This window comes from Danio rerio, chromosome 8 (genome assembly GCF_052040795.2).
Source record: "Danio rerio strain M-AB ecotype USA chromosome 8, GRCz13ab, whole genome shotgun sequence".
Classification (NCBI taxonomy): domain Eukaryota; kingdom Metazoa; phylum Chordata; class Actinopteri; order Cypriniformes; family Danionidae; genus Danio; species Danio rerio.
This window is the reverse complement of record NC_141028.1, coordinates 2,762,821-2,778,863: the sequence shown is the minus strand read 5'-3', so window position 1 is coordinate 2,778,863 and position 16,043 is coordinate 2,762,821. Positions and strand designations below refer to the sequence as shown.

General features: G+C 40.3%; 1 protein-coding gene across 1 annotated transcript in view; it reads right to left on the bottom strand.

Moving 5' to 3' along the window:
• Positions 1-16,043, bottom strand: part of rasal1a (RAS protein activator like 1a (GAP1 like)) — a gene marked incomplete in the record, with an annotated part of 86,902 nt that overhangs the window by 61,270 nt on the left and 9,589 nt on the right. Inside the window, 1 exon segment of the mRNA NM_001443113.1 lies at positions 14,096-14,157. Within this exon segment, the coding sequence (NP_001430042.1) occupies positions 14,096-14,157 (62 nt within the window).

The following is a 16,043-nucleotide window of genomic DNA, read 5'->3' as shown; positions in this document are numbered from 1 at the left end:
ACACATACTAAAGTGTTAACGCGTAAATTACGTGTTAACACGCAATTACGCGTTTACACGTTTGTTGCAGATGTTTTGGCCCCAACGGCCTTCCATATGTTCTTGTGTTGATCACTGTTAACGTCTTGGATGTGTATATGTGGCAATCCCCTGACGTCCGGCGTCAGTCTTCCCTTTGAATTTGAGGAGCTTAGATGTCACGTGACAAACACTTTGCATCACGCAAATAACTCCACTGTCTAAACACATTAGTTTAGTAGTTTAGTAAAATATTATCACCTTAAATGTTACCTTTTAAACCCTACAGACAAAACTTAAAAGCCGTAACAGTCGTCACTTGTCACTTTATGTACACTGGAAGCTTCTGTAGCCAAAAACAAATTTCTAGTGCGTGAAAATCGATTCTGCTTCGGACTTTTTATGGGTTTAGATTCAGTTAACTGTTTCAACATCTGCTGAATTTCTGTATTTTGTACTGAATTAAACCGCAAACTATTTGATATTTTAATATTTCATATTTTGGAGATGTTTACTGGATGCTGAATTAAACATGCAATGCTGTAAGATTAATGTAGCGTACCACTGTTTAAACATTCATCAAAGAGTACTGCTTTGAATATCACACTGCAACAGTATTCAGATTACAGCGGCTGCTTTTGTTTATTTTTTTTGCACGTCATATTTTGTACTTTAAATCCTCTTTTGCCACAATTAGGAGGTTTTTTTCTATCAAATTGTTCTTTTATGTTATATATTTTGAACACAGAAAAACATGCCGTAGACAATCAGCATAGCAAATTGCATAGATATATAGTTGAAGTCAGAATTATTAGCCCCCCGGTTTATTCTTTTCCCCAATTTCTGTTTAACAGAGAACAGATTTGTTCAACACATTTCTAAACATAACAGTGTTAATAACTCGTCTATTATATATGATTTATTTTATCTTTGTCATGATGACCGTAAATAATATTTTACTAGATATTTTTCAAGACACTTCTATACACAGCTTAAAGTGATTTAAAGGATTAATTAGGTGAACTAGGCAGGTTAGGGTAATTAGGCAAGTTATTGTATAATGATGGTTTGCTCAGCAGACTATCGGGAAAAAATAGCTTAAAGGGGCTAATAATATTGACCTTAAAATGGTGTTTAAAAAATTAAAAACTGCTTTTATTCTAGCTGAAATAAAGCAAATAAGACTTTCTCCAGAAGAAAAAATATTATCAGACATACTGTTGAAATTTCCTTGCTCTGTTAAACAACATTGGAGAAATATTTAAAAAAGAAAACAAAATTCAAAGGGGGCTAATAATTCTGACTTTAACTGTATATGTAATAACCAATATATAAGTTGTTCAATAATAGTATTAATAATAGTGCCAGCAATAACAACAATAGTGTTAATAAATAGAAAGAAGTGAAGAGTAAATACATGGACAAACTAAAACAAAAAAAATTAATAAATTAATATATATACACATAAATACACATACATAAAACAAATTTTCAAATCAAAGAAGGCAATAAACCAAATCTGTATTTAGGGATAAGTAAGGGTAAAGTTAAGCCAGTTAAAAATAAATAAATAAAAGAATGGTAATAGACAAACAGAAATAGGTATTCAAAACTGTGCTGAAAGAGGTCTACGACAAAGGAGAGAAATTTTTAGAAGCCCATACAGGGAACCTTAAATTACAAAAAAAAAAAGGAGGAAAAAATATAAAATTAATAAAGAAGAAAAATAAATAAATTAAATGTTATATAATTAAAAATAAATAAATTTAAAAAACTTCTGGTTCAAGGCCCCATAATTTTATTTTATTTTTAAATTAATTAATTAATTAGATGATTAATTAAAAAATTAATTAATTTAAAAATAAAATAAAATCATGGGGCCTGGAACCAGAAATTTCTGCTTTTCGATGTCTTCTTGATTCAAATTAGTACGTTTGTTCAAGGTTTGTGCCCAAAGTCTGATGGCGTCCTCTCTTGCACCATGGATGCGAGTAGGCATGGACTGTTATAAGAATCTGACAGTATGATAACCTTGGATAAAAATATAACAGTATTGTGCTTACCGCTCTAAAATTAGTTCTTTTTAAATGTCTGTGTAAAAAACTGAATCTTTTTCCCTTTTGAACATAATATATTTTAGTTTTTGAAAGATGTCAAATATTTTGGAGCAGTGAACATGGTCAGGCTAAATAATTCAAATGAATCATTGACGTCTGCAGTCTTCATTAGTTTCAAAAACACAGATTTCTTTACAATTTAAAACGGAATCTTTGGATATTTTTTCTGCTAAAGATACTGTTGTCCTAAAAACACAAACAAAAAAATTATGAAAAAAAACCTCATACCTTATTACAGAAAATGTAGAAAACCTAGACTTTTCCAAACCGCGGTATACCTTGAAAACGGTTATCGTGCCATGCCTAGATGCAAGCAGTGAACATTTCCAGATACACAATATCAATAAAAGTAAAAATCCAATGATGATGATTAAGAGAATGTGGAGGCTTCCATCTTGTCGCAACTATTTTCTCTGCTGCTGTCAAGCCAGCTAAAAACACTCACTTTTGAATTTCATTAAGTTGGATATCAGAAAAATCATTTATGACGAAATAGAGGGGGCGAGAGGGACTGAAACGTTTAGTATTGAATACAAATTTTTTTAAACCATATTCCAAAAATAACCAAGCCCAGGACAGTCCCAAATCATGTGAAAGAACGCACCAGTTTCACCTACATGACAGAGAGTGCATTTAGGATCAGGTTTAAGCTTCATGCTATAAAGTTTGCATGAAGTAACAACAATTAAGAGTTTTTAAACAAATTAAGTAAATGTTAAAAATAGGGTTAGCACAGTTGTTAGCAAAGCGATCTTAACTCTTTAGACCTTTTTCTTGGAACGCAAAATTACCCATGATGCTTTGCGTGTATGCGCAAGGAGAATGCGAAGAACTTCCGGTCAGCAGCTGATGCGTGTAAACAGTCACATCTGGACAGTTTTGAAAAGATAGTTTTAATCAGCCTGATCTCACGAGAAACACTGTTGTCCATCAGCAGCATCTCCTGGACTGATCATTTAAAGAAATGTGATCTAATAGGATGGAAAACAGCTGCTGTGAGGCGTTTTCCCCTCGTTGTCAGACGGCATCTTCTGCAGTTTAAATGAAGCCTCGTCATCGCTAAAGTCAACATTTTCTCTTTATTTCAAATATATAACCAGCCCAAACAAATGTAATTCACCAAAATGTTTGACACACACACGTAGCCTGTACTGTGCCACTGAAACACTGATTTAATAACTGTGACAAAGTGAAAATATCGGCTAGTGTCATTTCGAAATGACAGAAAAACACAAACCGTGGTAAAAACAACACACGAAATAAAACACAAACGGCTCGCGATTAGAATGAACAGCGAATCAGCAGCAGAGGATCAATAACAGACTTTTGTTACTCATTTTTGTAAATTGCACGACTTTTATACCTGTTAAGTTTCATGCCAGTACTCTGGTTTGCTCTCTCTCTCTCTCTCTGTGTGTGTGTGTGTGTGTGTGTGTTAAAGAGCCGCTGAGCTAACAGCTGACAGGCCGGGAACGCACTCACACACTGTATTTCTGACGGCAGAACCGTGAACTAGGAGAACGTTTTTCTCATATTTCTGACGCGCTTGAACAACATGTGACAGATTATAACGGCTTTAACAGACACATTTCTAAGTTGTGTCACAAAAACACTCTGTTATCCATTAAAAACGTTATTGAAACCCATTTTCGGAGCGCAAATAACCAGTTGTACACGCTGTACACGGAAGTTTTTGGCATTCTACCGGAAGACGCTGGTCGCTATAGCGCCCTCCATGCAGCAGCCATGAAAAAGGTCTATAGATCGCTGGAAAACATGCAGAATAGCTTACGGACTACAAATCCGCTATTTTATTGACTACATCTCCATACATGCACTCCGCTCACACACACATGTTCCTCATCTTGGCTGATTACACACACACACTAACGGAGGATTGTCAAAGGACTGATTACACACACTATTTAAGCAGCACGTACACTCACTCCAGTCGCCGAGTCTTGTTTACTTGTGACATTACAGTGCGTTTACTGTCTTGTTTTCCCGTGTTTTTGACCCTCGACTAGTTTGTCATTTTGTCCTTGTTTACCTTCCGACCTCTCGCGGTTCTGGATTGCCTTCACACATCTGTTTGCTTCCTTGTTGATCATTGCTTGCCTGACCATCCTGCATTTGGATCCTCACCCCTGTTGTCAGTGTCACAATCCCCTGGTTACATTAGCACAGTGGCCTCACAACAAGAAGGTCGCCGGTTTGAGTCCCGGCTGGGGCAGTTGGCATTTCTGTGCATGTTCTCCCCATGCTGGCGTGGGTTTCCTCCGGGTGCTCCGGTTTCCCTTACAGTCCAAACACATGCGCTATAGGGGAATTGATGAACTAAATTGGCTGTAGCGTATGAGTGTGTGAGTGAATGAGTGTGTATAGGTGTTTCCCAGTGCTGGGTTACAGCTGGAAGAGCATCCGCTGCACACAACATGCTGGAACTGTGTGGATGTACAGTGAGCATGGCAGAATTGCTCATTATAATGCTGAGCAGCTCCAGCATCTGAGTGTACAGTTACAGTAAATGTCTGACGGGAGAGTTTTTAGCGAGCGAGCGTTCTTTTTTTTCCCATGATCCCGTGGGTGAGGGGTGACTCAGGCAGTGATTCACGCAGGGCGAAACATCAAGCCCACTGCTAATACATCATGGGTTGAGCTTATAATAACTAATAACTCCTCCGGCTCAGCTGACGAGAGACTGCAGGGTTTCACTCGCTCGCAGAGGATTCACTGTTTAGCGGAGAATCAGGTTTCATATTCATCTGTTACAGTCAGAAAACTGCTCCTGTTGCCATGGAGATCTGAATATGAGTTATTACAGCTGACTGAGAAATATAGTACTTAAAAAAATGTGTGTGTATATATATATATAAAACAAGGTATTGGAAATATTCCTGCTTTTGCTCCATTTTTGCTCTATGTTGACATGATAGCATCACACAGTTGCTAGATTTGTCGGCTGCACATCCATGATGCCAATCTCCACCACATCCCAAAGGTGCTCTATTGGATTGATATCTGGTGATTGTGGAGGCCATTTGAGTACAGTGAACTCATTGTCATGTTCAAGAAACCAGTCTGAGATGATTGAGCTTTATGACATCGAGCGTTATGCTGCTGGAAGTAGCCATCAGAAGATGGAGACACTGTGCTCATAAAGGGATGGACATGGTCAGCAGCAATACTCAGGTAGGCTGTGGGGTTGACAGGATGCTCAATTGGTACTAATGGACCCAAAGTGTGCCAAGAAAATCTCCCCCACACCATTACACCACCACCACCAGCCTGAACCGCTGATACAAGGCAGGATGGATCCATGCTTTCATGTTGTTGAGGCAAATTCTGACCCGACCATCTGAATGTGGCAGCAGAAATGGAGACTCATCAGCGCAGCAACGTTTCTCCAATCTTCTATTGTCCAGTTTTGGTGACCCTGTGTGAATTGTAGCCTCAGTTTCCTGTTCTTAGCTGACAGGAGCGGCACCCGGTGTGGTCTTCTGCTGCTGTAGCCCATCCGCCTCAAGGTTGGACGTGTTGTGTGTTCAGAGATGCTCTTCTGCAGAGCTCGGTTGTAGCGAGTGCTTATTTGAGTTACTGTTGCCTTTCTATCAGCTGGAACCAGTCTGGCCATTCTCCTCTGACCTCTGGCATCAACAAGGCATTTGCGCCCACAGAACTGCCACTCACTGGATATTTCCTCTTTTTCAGAGCATTCTCTCTAAACCCTAGAGATGGTTGTGCGTGAAAATCCCAGAAAATCAGCAGTTTCTGAAATACTCAAACCAGCCTGTCTGACACCAACAACCATGCCACGTTTAAAGTCACTTAAATCCCCTTTCTTCCCCATTCTGATGCTCGCTTTGAACTGCAGCAGATCATCTTGATCATGTCTACATGTCTAAATGCATTGAGCTGCTGCCATGTGATTGGTTGATTAGAAATTTGCGTTAACAAGCAGTTGGACAGTTGTACCTAATGAAGTGGCCGCTGAGTGTATATGTATACTAATACCCATTTGTTTTTCTTTACACATTAAGTTAATAATATAGTATATTATTAAAGCTCAGAACGAAGTTTCTTTTTCTGTGCTAATGTACAATAAGCTGGTTATTATCACAAAAACAATCCCTTCAGTCTTCACATAAGAGCTTATTATAAACTTGTCGGGTTTTACTCTGAGATTGACTACTGGCCAGATGTACAATATCCCTCACATATTGACACACACATATATATTATATTATTCATATACAATTTTCTTTGACGGCGACACGGTGGCTCAGTGCTTAGCACTGTCGCCTCACAGCAAGAAGGTCGCTGGTTTGAGCCTCGGCTTGGTCATTTCTGTGTGGAGTTTGCATGTTCTCCCAGTGTTGGTGTGGGTTTTCCTCCGGGTGCTCTGGTTTCCCCCACTGTCCAAACACATGCGCTACAGGGGAATTGATTAACTAAATTGGCCGTAGTGTATGAGTGTGTGTTAATGAGGGTGTATGGGTGTTTTCCAGTACTGGGTTGCAGCTGGAAGGGTTTCAGCTGTGTAAAACATATGCTGGAATAGTTGGCGGTTCATTCTGCTGTGGCGACCACTAATGAATAAAGGGATGAAACTTCAATTCATTCATTCATTTTCTTGTCCCTTTATTAATCCGGGGTCGCCACAGCGGAATAAACCGCCAACTTATCCAGCAAGTTTTTTACGCAGCGGATGCCCTTCCAGCTGCAACCCATCTCTGGGAAACATTCACACACACACTCATACACTACGGACAATTTAGCCTACCCAATTCACCTGTACCGCATGTCTTTGGACTGTGGGGGAAACTGGAGCACCCGGGGAAAACCCACTTGAAGGCAGGGAGAACATGCAGACTCCACACAGAAACACCAACTGAGCTGAGGTTCGAACCAGCGACCTTCTTACTGTGAGGCGACAGCACTACCTACTGCGCCACTGCGTCGCCCTGTAAATGCTAAAACAAATAAATTTATATATTTCAAAACAACAATATTAATTTAGCTTTAGTTTATTTGGTTTTACTCAATATGAAATAAATTTAAATAGTCATATTAAAATAATAATAAAACAATTCTAATACAATTTTTACTTAATTCAAAATATGAGAAAAACGCTAAAATAGCATCTCAGTGGTGCTCCAGTCACACTGATTTGAATGCGTTACTTATATATATATCATATGCATTATTCTCTACCTTCATGCTTCTTTAATGTTTGCTTCCTGTTGCTCTGTTGATGTTTGTCTTCTCATGCTGAAGCTCTTCACTTCCCTCTTTAAGAATTGAGCTTTGCATAAATCATATTTTTAGCTGCTTCAGTAAGCACTCGACTCTTCAGAGTGTGCAGTACAGTTTCAAGGAAGTTGAAATATTCATCTTTAAAGAAATGAGAAATGAGATGTATTTTGGTTTGTATGTGTGCTGGAGGAATGCAAATTCAAAGAAATCAGTAACCACATCCTGACATGATCCTGCAGTAGGAGTATATTACACACTTAGCCTTACTACAGCCCCATTGACACCCTCTGCCAGTGCATTGATGAAATGAACAGTTGGATGTGCCAAAACTTTCTTCTGTTAAACAAAGAGAAAACTGAAGTCATTGCGTTTGGGAACAGAGATGAGGTTCTCAAGGTGAATGCTCACCTTAGCACTAAAGGTCAAACGACAAAAAATAAGGTCAAGAATCTTGGTGTGACTCTGGAGTCAGATCTGAGTTTCAGTAGTCATGTCAAAGCAGTCAGTAAATCAGCATACTATCATCTCAAAAACATAGCAAGAATCAGATGCTTTGTTTCCAGTGAAGACTCAGAGATACTTGTTGATGCTTTTATCAGCAGCAGGGTGGATTACTGTAATAGACTCCCCACTGGTCTTCCCAAAAAGACAGTCAGACAAGCAAGCAAGCAAGGAGGTAGGTAAGTAAGTAAGTAAATAATAATAATAATAATTCCTTACATTTATATAGCGCTTTTCTGGGCACTCAAAGCGCTTTACACACAATGGGGGGGATCTCCTCATCCACCACCAGTGTGCAGCATCCACCTGGATGATGCGACGGCAGCCATTTTGCGCCAGACCGCACACCACACACCAGCTGATTGGTGGAGAGGAGACAGTGATGAAGCCAATTGGAATATGGGGATGGTTAGGAGGCCATGATGGACAGAGGCCGGTGGGCAGATTTGGCCAGGATGCCAGGGTTAAACCCCTACTCTTTTCGAAGGACACGACCACAGAGAGTCGGGACCTCAGTTTAACGTCTCATCCGAAAGACGCCGCTCACAGAGCAGTATAGCGTCCCCGTCACTATACTGGGGCATTAGGACTAACACAGACCGCAGGTTGAGCGCCCCCTGCTGGCCTCACTAACACCACTTTCGGCAGCAACCTAGCTTTCCCATGTGGTCTCCCATCCAGGTACTGACCAAGCCGCAGCCCTGCTTAGCTTCAGTGGGCAACCATGTGAGAGTTACAGAGAGCTAGCTGCCGGTAGCTTAGCTCAGTAAAGATTTATTTATGTAGCACCTTTCCCAAACATTGAGTCACAAAAAGTGCTTTACAATAAGAGAAAACAAGCAAAAGAACACATGACAGTAAAAGAAAACATGTTAAAACATTAAAACTATTTAAAAATCCAAATACAGAAACACTAATATTGGTAATTAAAAGCTTGACCAAAAGGTGCGTCTTTAAATGCTTTTAAATAAGTACAGCTGATCCCAGAGTTCTCAGAGCTATCGGGAGAGATTTCCTAGAGCCGTGGGTCCACCACACAGAAAGCACGGTCACATTCAGGCCCTGTTTACACTGATGCGTTTTAGTTTGAAAACTCATAAGTTTTGCTACGGTTACGCCATCCGGCAACACTACTCTAGAGTTTTCGAGTGCCAAAAACGGAGCGTTTTGGAAACGCTGGAGAGGCCGTTTTCATTCTAAAACGCTGCTGCTCTGTCTCAGTGTGGATGGGGGAAAACCGTAGACTGTAAAGTATATGGACGTAGTGTCCATGACGTCACCCACTGGTTTCTAAAGAGCGCAAAAGAAGCCACAAGTAGGCGCGGCCAACCGTCGCCATTTTGTTCGCGCGTAATCACACCCACGGCGGGATACCAAACAAGGGCAAAGAGGCGGAGAGTGGGCGGAGCTACAGACACCTGCTGGCATTTTGCTTGGACCTGGTTCAGACACACTTTACTTTGCGAGAACGCTTAATACTTTCACCTGCGACTCGTTTGTGTTCTGACCACTTGTGCTTGGCTGTACACTATATCAATAAAGTGTTTAGACTTTTAAAAGCACTGATGTAACACATTGAGCCACTAAACATTGTGCTTATGACGTTTTTCAACAGGAGGAAAACGCAAATTACTTCCAAAAACACTTCAGATACAGTCTGTGTTAGTTAATGTAAGACTGTTGATGAACTCCAGCATAACACTGTATGACAACGCTTCAGATGACTGATCTAGAGCCTACAGCTAATCAATCTGACAGATTCTGGAGAGCATTACAGCTCTAAATATAAATATAAATGATCTTAAATAAAACAAATACATGTATAGAGATGGTATATAAGTATATAACTTTACTCACATGGGAAACGGAGGCCACGTGAATGGTTTGTGAGCACAATTAAGTGCACTCAGCATGCCATGCCATCTAATAATTGTAGGAAACAAGTCCAAAAGGCAGTTGACTGTGTAAAGCCACATAAAACAACACAGAAATACGATAAATATGCCGAGTTCAGTGGCTAATCTGCAGGATTCAGCTGAGGTGACGTGACGGCGACCAACGAGACCTAACTGTCACTCAAGTGGCCACGCCCTTAATTATGCAAACTTAATATAACTTAATATAAAGGAAACGGATGAGTTATAAAAAAATTCACCCCCTCACAGTTGTCATGAAGGGTAATATTAGCTGTATTAACCAAAATCTTTTTTTGTAGCAGGCTGTAAACAGCTTTATTCTGCTGTAAAGTTGGTCATTCTAACAGTGGGCTCAATTGAAATTTGCTCTGTTTTGGAGCAGGAGCGGCCAGGACTAGCGGAAATTCAGATGAATTGCAGTTTTAGTTACTTCCGTATTGACTTCCTGAGGGAGAGCGGGAGGTTGTCGTATGGGGAAAACGCAGACATCTGAAAACGGAGGCGGGGCTGCTGAGATTCGCTACCTGATTGGGGCTTTTGTGTCATTGCGTATCCTTCCCTTAGTCGTCAAGCTCGTATCACATGACTATAACACATGGCTTTAACGCTACCGGAAGACAGCAGACCAGCTTTCACTGTAAACAACAACATGGGCACAGAAATGGGAGCGTTGTTTGCACTATTGTCTGTTTTAGGCGCCATTGTGCAGTTATTCATTTGTTACATTTAGTAACAACTCGACTTCGATGTCTGTCCACAAAAATACCTCTCTTGCTTTCTTTGCCATTGTGTTCATTGTTCAACCGGCGTTTGTTGACTAACAATAACCAAATGCCGAGCGAGACGCATGCTTCCTGTTTATACTCTATCGCGCGTGCCCAGAGTGCATGAATGGTCACGTGATACACGTTTTTTGGTGGCGTAGTGTGGATGGAGATATGTTCAGAGACACTAGGTGAAACGATAATGTGGACGCGGATCATTTTTAAACTAAAACGCATTATTGTAACGGGGCCTTAGTCTTAAGACGAGTTCTGAGAATAATTAAAAGGTCAGAAGACCTCAGAGACCGACTTCATGAGTGACTACTTAATAGATCTTGAATATACAGGGGTGCTTGACCATGCAGAGCTCCATATGTAGAGACCAAAATCTTAAAATTTACTCTAAACCTAATAGGAAGCCAGTGCCTTAAGCACAGGTGTAATGTGTGACCTCCTACTGGGGTTAGTTAAAAGCCTTGCTGCTGCATTCTGCACAACTTGCAATCGCTTCATAGAGGATTTGTTTAGACAAGTGAAAAGAACATTACAATAATCCAATCAAGAAGAGATGAAGGCACGGACAAGCATCTTCATCTCTTCCTTTGACACACAGCTCATCCAGAACGCTGCGGCCAGGAGTCTGACCAGAAGGAGGAAATCAGAGCACATCACACCGGTCCTCAGGTCTCTACACTGGCTCCCAGTTACATTCAGAACAGATTTTGAAGTATTACTACTGGTCTATAAGTCACTAAATAGTCTAGGACCTCAGTACATCACAGAAATGCTCACTGAATACAAACCTAACAGATCACTCAGATCTTTATTCAAACTAGAAACTCCCAAGAGTTCAGTCAAAGCAGGGTGAATCAGCTTTCAGCTACTAACAGCGCCCCCTGCTGCTGGAATCAGCTAACAGAAATGATCAGATGTGCTCCAACATTAGGCACGTTTAAAGGGCCATGAAACCCCCTCGTTTCAGCAGGGTGTTTTCACACCTCTACTTTGGAAAAAGTCAGAAAAGTGGGCGTGTTCAGCTCTGTTTAGGGGGGAGTGTCGGAGGAAGAAAAGAGGGATGGTGTGGGAGTGTCTATTTGGGCGCACTGAATTTCAGAGTCAAAACACACAACCACAGCGGACAATGTGACTGTGTTTACATGGACATCTGTAGTCGAATTATTTGCCAAATTATTAAATGGTGGACTTTAACTGCAGTTTGTCTCTTTCATTCAGGGAATTCATTCATGCCCCTCACGACAAACGAGATATTTGATTCGAGGCGCTGCTCTAAGCGTGCATTTTCATGCAATGTTTGATACCGCACGGCGAATGAGAGAAAAAAAAACCTCAGCATTTCCCGGAAACTTAGATGCACACGACAGGTAGTGTCAGAAAGCCGCGTGTGTTTTTCCGGTCACTAAATCCTAAACAAGGTTATAGTTTGGTTGTAGTGCTAACTTGTTTACACTCGGTGCAATAATTTTTTCGATACGAATAAAATACGAACTGAATAAACAAAGAGCACTGGTCGCTCACTTACCAAATCTGTAGAGACAGGACAATCACCAGCAACTAGAGCCGCGTCTTTATTAAGAGAACACTACAAGCAAATCCGGATCTCAGCGTTTGCAGATGAGAACAGCTCTCAGGTAAACAATAATCCTTCTTAGACACGTAAGTTATTGTTGTCGCGCGTCGCGTACACTGTTAATCCACACGTGACGCCAGCTGAGCTCTCACAGAGAGAAAATGAAAACAAAACTTCACTGCAGAAAACTATAAAAGCAACACTTCACGCTTGTTTTGCCAACACAACGTGGCGTCTCTGTCGACTAAACACTGTGACAGTAATGAATATTAATGAAGCTGCACAATAGAGCGCGCTGATTGGTTTGAACCAAGCTTTACTCATGCATTAATGCATCACACTGTAAGACGTAATAAGACACACTCTGGCACAGACGTCCAGTCTGCACGCTGGAATACACGCTATTATGTCATGACCGTGACGCAGCTTCAAAAATTCGTTTCAAACCGGAAGTACGAATTTGCTTGAAATAACGCAAAAACAACCAATTTACACTTTTTAGTGAAATATAGGTGTCCTAATAGTGTTTATAGCAGTGTGGGACACATATACGACTGTCAACAGCTCAAAACATGTGTTTTGGTGTTTCGTGACCCTTTAAATCAAGACTGAAACACATCTGTTTAGCTGTGCCTTTACTGAATGAGCACTGTGCTACGACTGACAGATCACACTATTGTGTGTTTCTTTTGTTTTTTATTGTTTTATATCCTGTGTAACATTTTCATCATCGTTTTTAATCATTTTTATTTTTTTATAATTGTGTTTTTTATTCCTGTTTATGTAAAGCACTTTGAATTGCCACCATGTATGAAATGTGCTATAAACACAACTTGCCTTGCCACACATGATATATTATATACAGATAAAGTCTGAATTATTAGTCCTCCTGAATTATTATTCAACACATTTCTAGACAGTTTTAATAACTCATCTATAATGACAGATTTATTTTCTCTTTGCCATGAGGACAGTAAATAATATTAGACTAGATATTCAAGAGTTTACACTTAGCTCATGATTTATACATAGCTTGTTTGGCATGCTGTCCCGGGAGAGAGCCCTGAGCTCAAGGGATCCTCGAGCCCAGGGCTCCCCCCCTTTTGCAGGGCGAGTGGAGATTGAGCTCAGGTCTATCTCAAACTCCCCCGCTGCTGAGGCCGAGGCGAACTTCCTGAGAGTAAGACATTATAAAAAAGGTTTAGGCTTGTTTTATCTATAATATAGAGCACATTTGGATGGTGGGAGGAAACCGGGGAACCCACGCGGACACGGGGAGAACATGCAAACTCCACACAGAAATACCAGATGGCTCAGCGAGGACCCAACACCATTGGTATTCTTGCTGTGAGGCAACAGTGCTAGTCACTGGGCCACCGTGCCGCCCATTCTGGATAAAGGAGGAAGAAGGGGAGGAGGGGGGTTTCTTCCAGACGAAGATAGTTGTAGAAAGGAAATGAGGATATATATAGTGGTTTGGGATCCTTTGATTGGAGGATCATAATTAGTTAATGTGGACCAGCTGGGTAAATCATGAGCACATGCTCCTCTCGAAATTAGTTTAAAACTAAACTTCACTTCTTGAAGACACTAGTATTCTGCTTAAAGTGACATTTACAGGCTTAACTAGGTGTATTAGGGTAAAGTTAGGGTAATTAGGCAAGTCATTGTATAAGAGTGGTTTGTTGTAGACAATCCAAACAAATACAGCTTAAGGGGGCTAACAATATTGACCTTAAAATGGGTTTAAAAATTAAGAACTGCTTTTATTCCAGCCGAAATAAAACAAATAAGACTTTCTCCAGAAGTAAAAATATTATAGGAAATACTGTGAGAAAATTTCTGAATCTATTCAACATCATTTAGGAAATATTTGAAGAAGAAAAACACAGGGGGGTGAATAATTCTCACTTCAACAGTATGTGTTAGTCTTACCTTTGTGTTGAGCTGCGATCACGTCTTTACTCAGAGAGATCTTACCGATGACATCATCATGACTGCAGAGTGAAGTGTCCAGATTACAGGAGACGGACAAACAGACAGATCAGAGTCAGAGATGTGCTCAGTGGATCTCAGTGCACCATCTGTGAGTTTTTGCTTTGTTTTAATTTACTTATTTAACCAGGATAGTCCCCCTGAGATACAATATCTCTTCTACTAGGGAGCCAGCACAGCTACAAAAAAATACAGAACATGACACATAATAATATAAACCATAATCAATTATTAACACATGTGCACTGTTCTAAATACACAGACTTTTAAATATTTTGAAATATAGTGATAGATGGTACAGATTCCAAATGTAGTATACACTCACCGGCCACTTTATTAGGTACGCCTTACTAGTACCGCTTTGGACCCCTTCTTCTCCTCAGAACTGCCTTAATCCTTCGTGACGTAGATTCAACAAGCTACCGTAAATATTCCTCAGAGATTTTGCTCCATATTGACATGACAGCATCACGCAGTTGCTGCAGATTTGTCAGCTGCACATCCATGATGCCAATCTCCCGTTCCACCACATCCCAACGGTGCTCTATTGCAGTCGTTCTCAAAGTGGGGGTCTGGACCCCCTGAGGGGTCACAGGACAATGAAGGGGGGTCGCCTGGTGATTTTCAAAAAGCTATTTATTTTTATTAAACCATAGGAATTACCATATTTTATCCATAAACTACTGAAGAGAAAAAAATGTTTATATATACCAGGAGTGCTCAATCCTGTTCCTGGAGAGCCACCTTCCTGCAGATTTCAGTTGCTACCCATATCAAACACACCTGCCTGTAATTATCAAGTGGTGTTCAGGTCCTAATTAATTGGTTCAGGTGTGTTTGATATGGGTAGCAACTGAAATCTGCAGGAAGGTGGCTCTCCAGGAACAGGATTGAGCACCCCTGATATATACTATATACTATTTAGATACTATAGTAGGTTATAGTTACCATTTCCATTGGATTGCGCCCCCTGGGCTAATTACATTATATTAAAGACACAGCAATAGCGTCAGATGCAGCAGATTGATTTTATAACACCCGGTTAAACTTTCTGGCACATTTAAAGCACTGACATACATAAAAAAATTAAACGAAGAATAGACTTGGGTCTATTGATGTGTGTGCACCATTGCATGCCAGGTTTCTGTATTTATAACCACCTCAGAGGATATTGGGGGTCACGAGTCACTGGCATTGTCATTTTGGGGGTCGCGGGCTGAAAAGTTTGGGAACCCCTGCTCTATTGGTCCCCATTAATGTGCTTACTAGGTGTTCTTTTTTTTCTGGAACATTCAGATGTCTTTAAACCTCTACTGATGCTGGGAAGGAAATTAATTATGAATAAATGGGTTGAGATTGGATAATGCTGATTAACGAATCCATATGGAAAAGATTGGACATATAATAAAAAGAAATTCAAGTCAATTTAGAAGCTTTGGAAAATTTGTTTGACCTGTCTTGGCTAATTACTAATTATCCTTAACTGTGCACACCGTGTTATTGTAATACTATTTTAAATTAGACCACACTTTTTTTTTCATAAATATATATTTTTAATTAATTAATTTCTTTTTTTCCCCTTAAAAACACTGTCTACTCATTGCTGTGTATACAATTAATTCTGTAAAATTCAATAAAAGGTGCTCTATTGGATTGAGATCTGGTGACTGTGGAGGCCATTTGAGTACAGTGAACCCTTTGTGATGTTCAAGAAACCAGTCTGAGATGATTGGTGCTTAATGACATGTAGCGTTATCCTGCTGGAAGTAGCCATCAGAATGATGGAGAGACACTGTGCTCATAAAGGGATGGACATGGTCAGCAGCAATACTCAGGTAGGCTGTGGTGTTGACACGATGCTCAATTGGTACTAATGGACCCGAAGTGT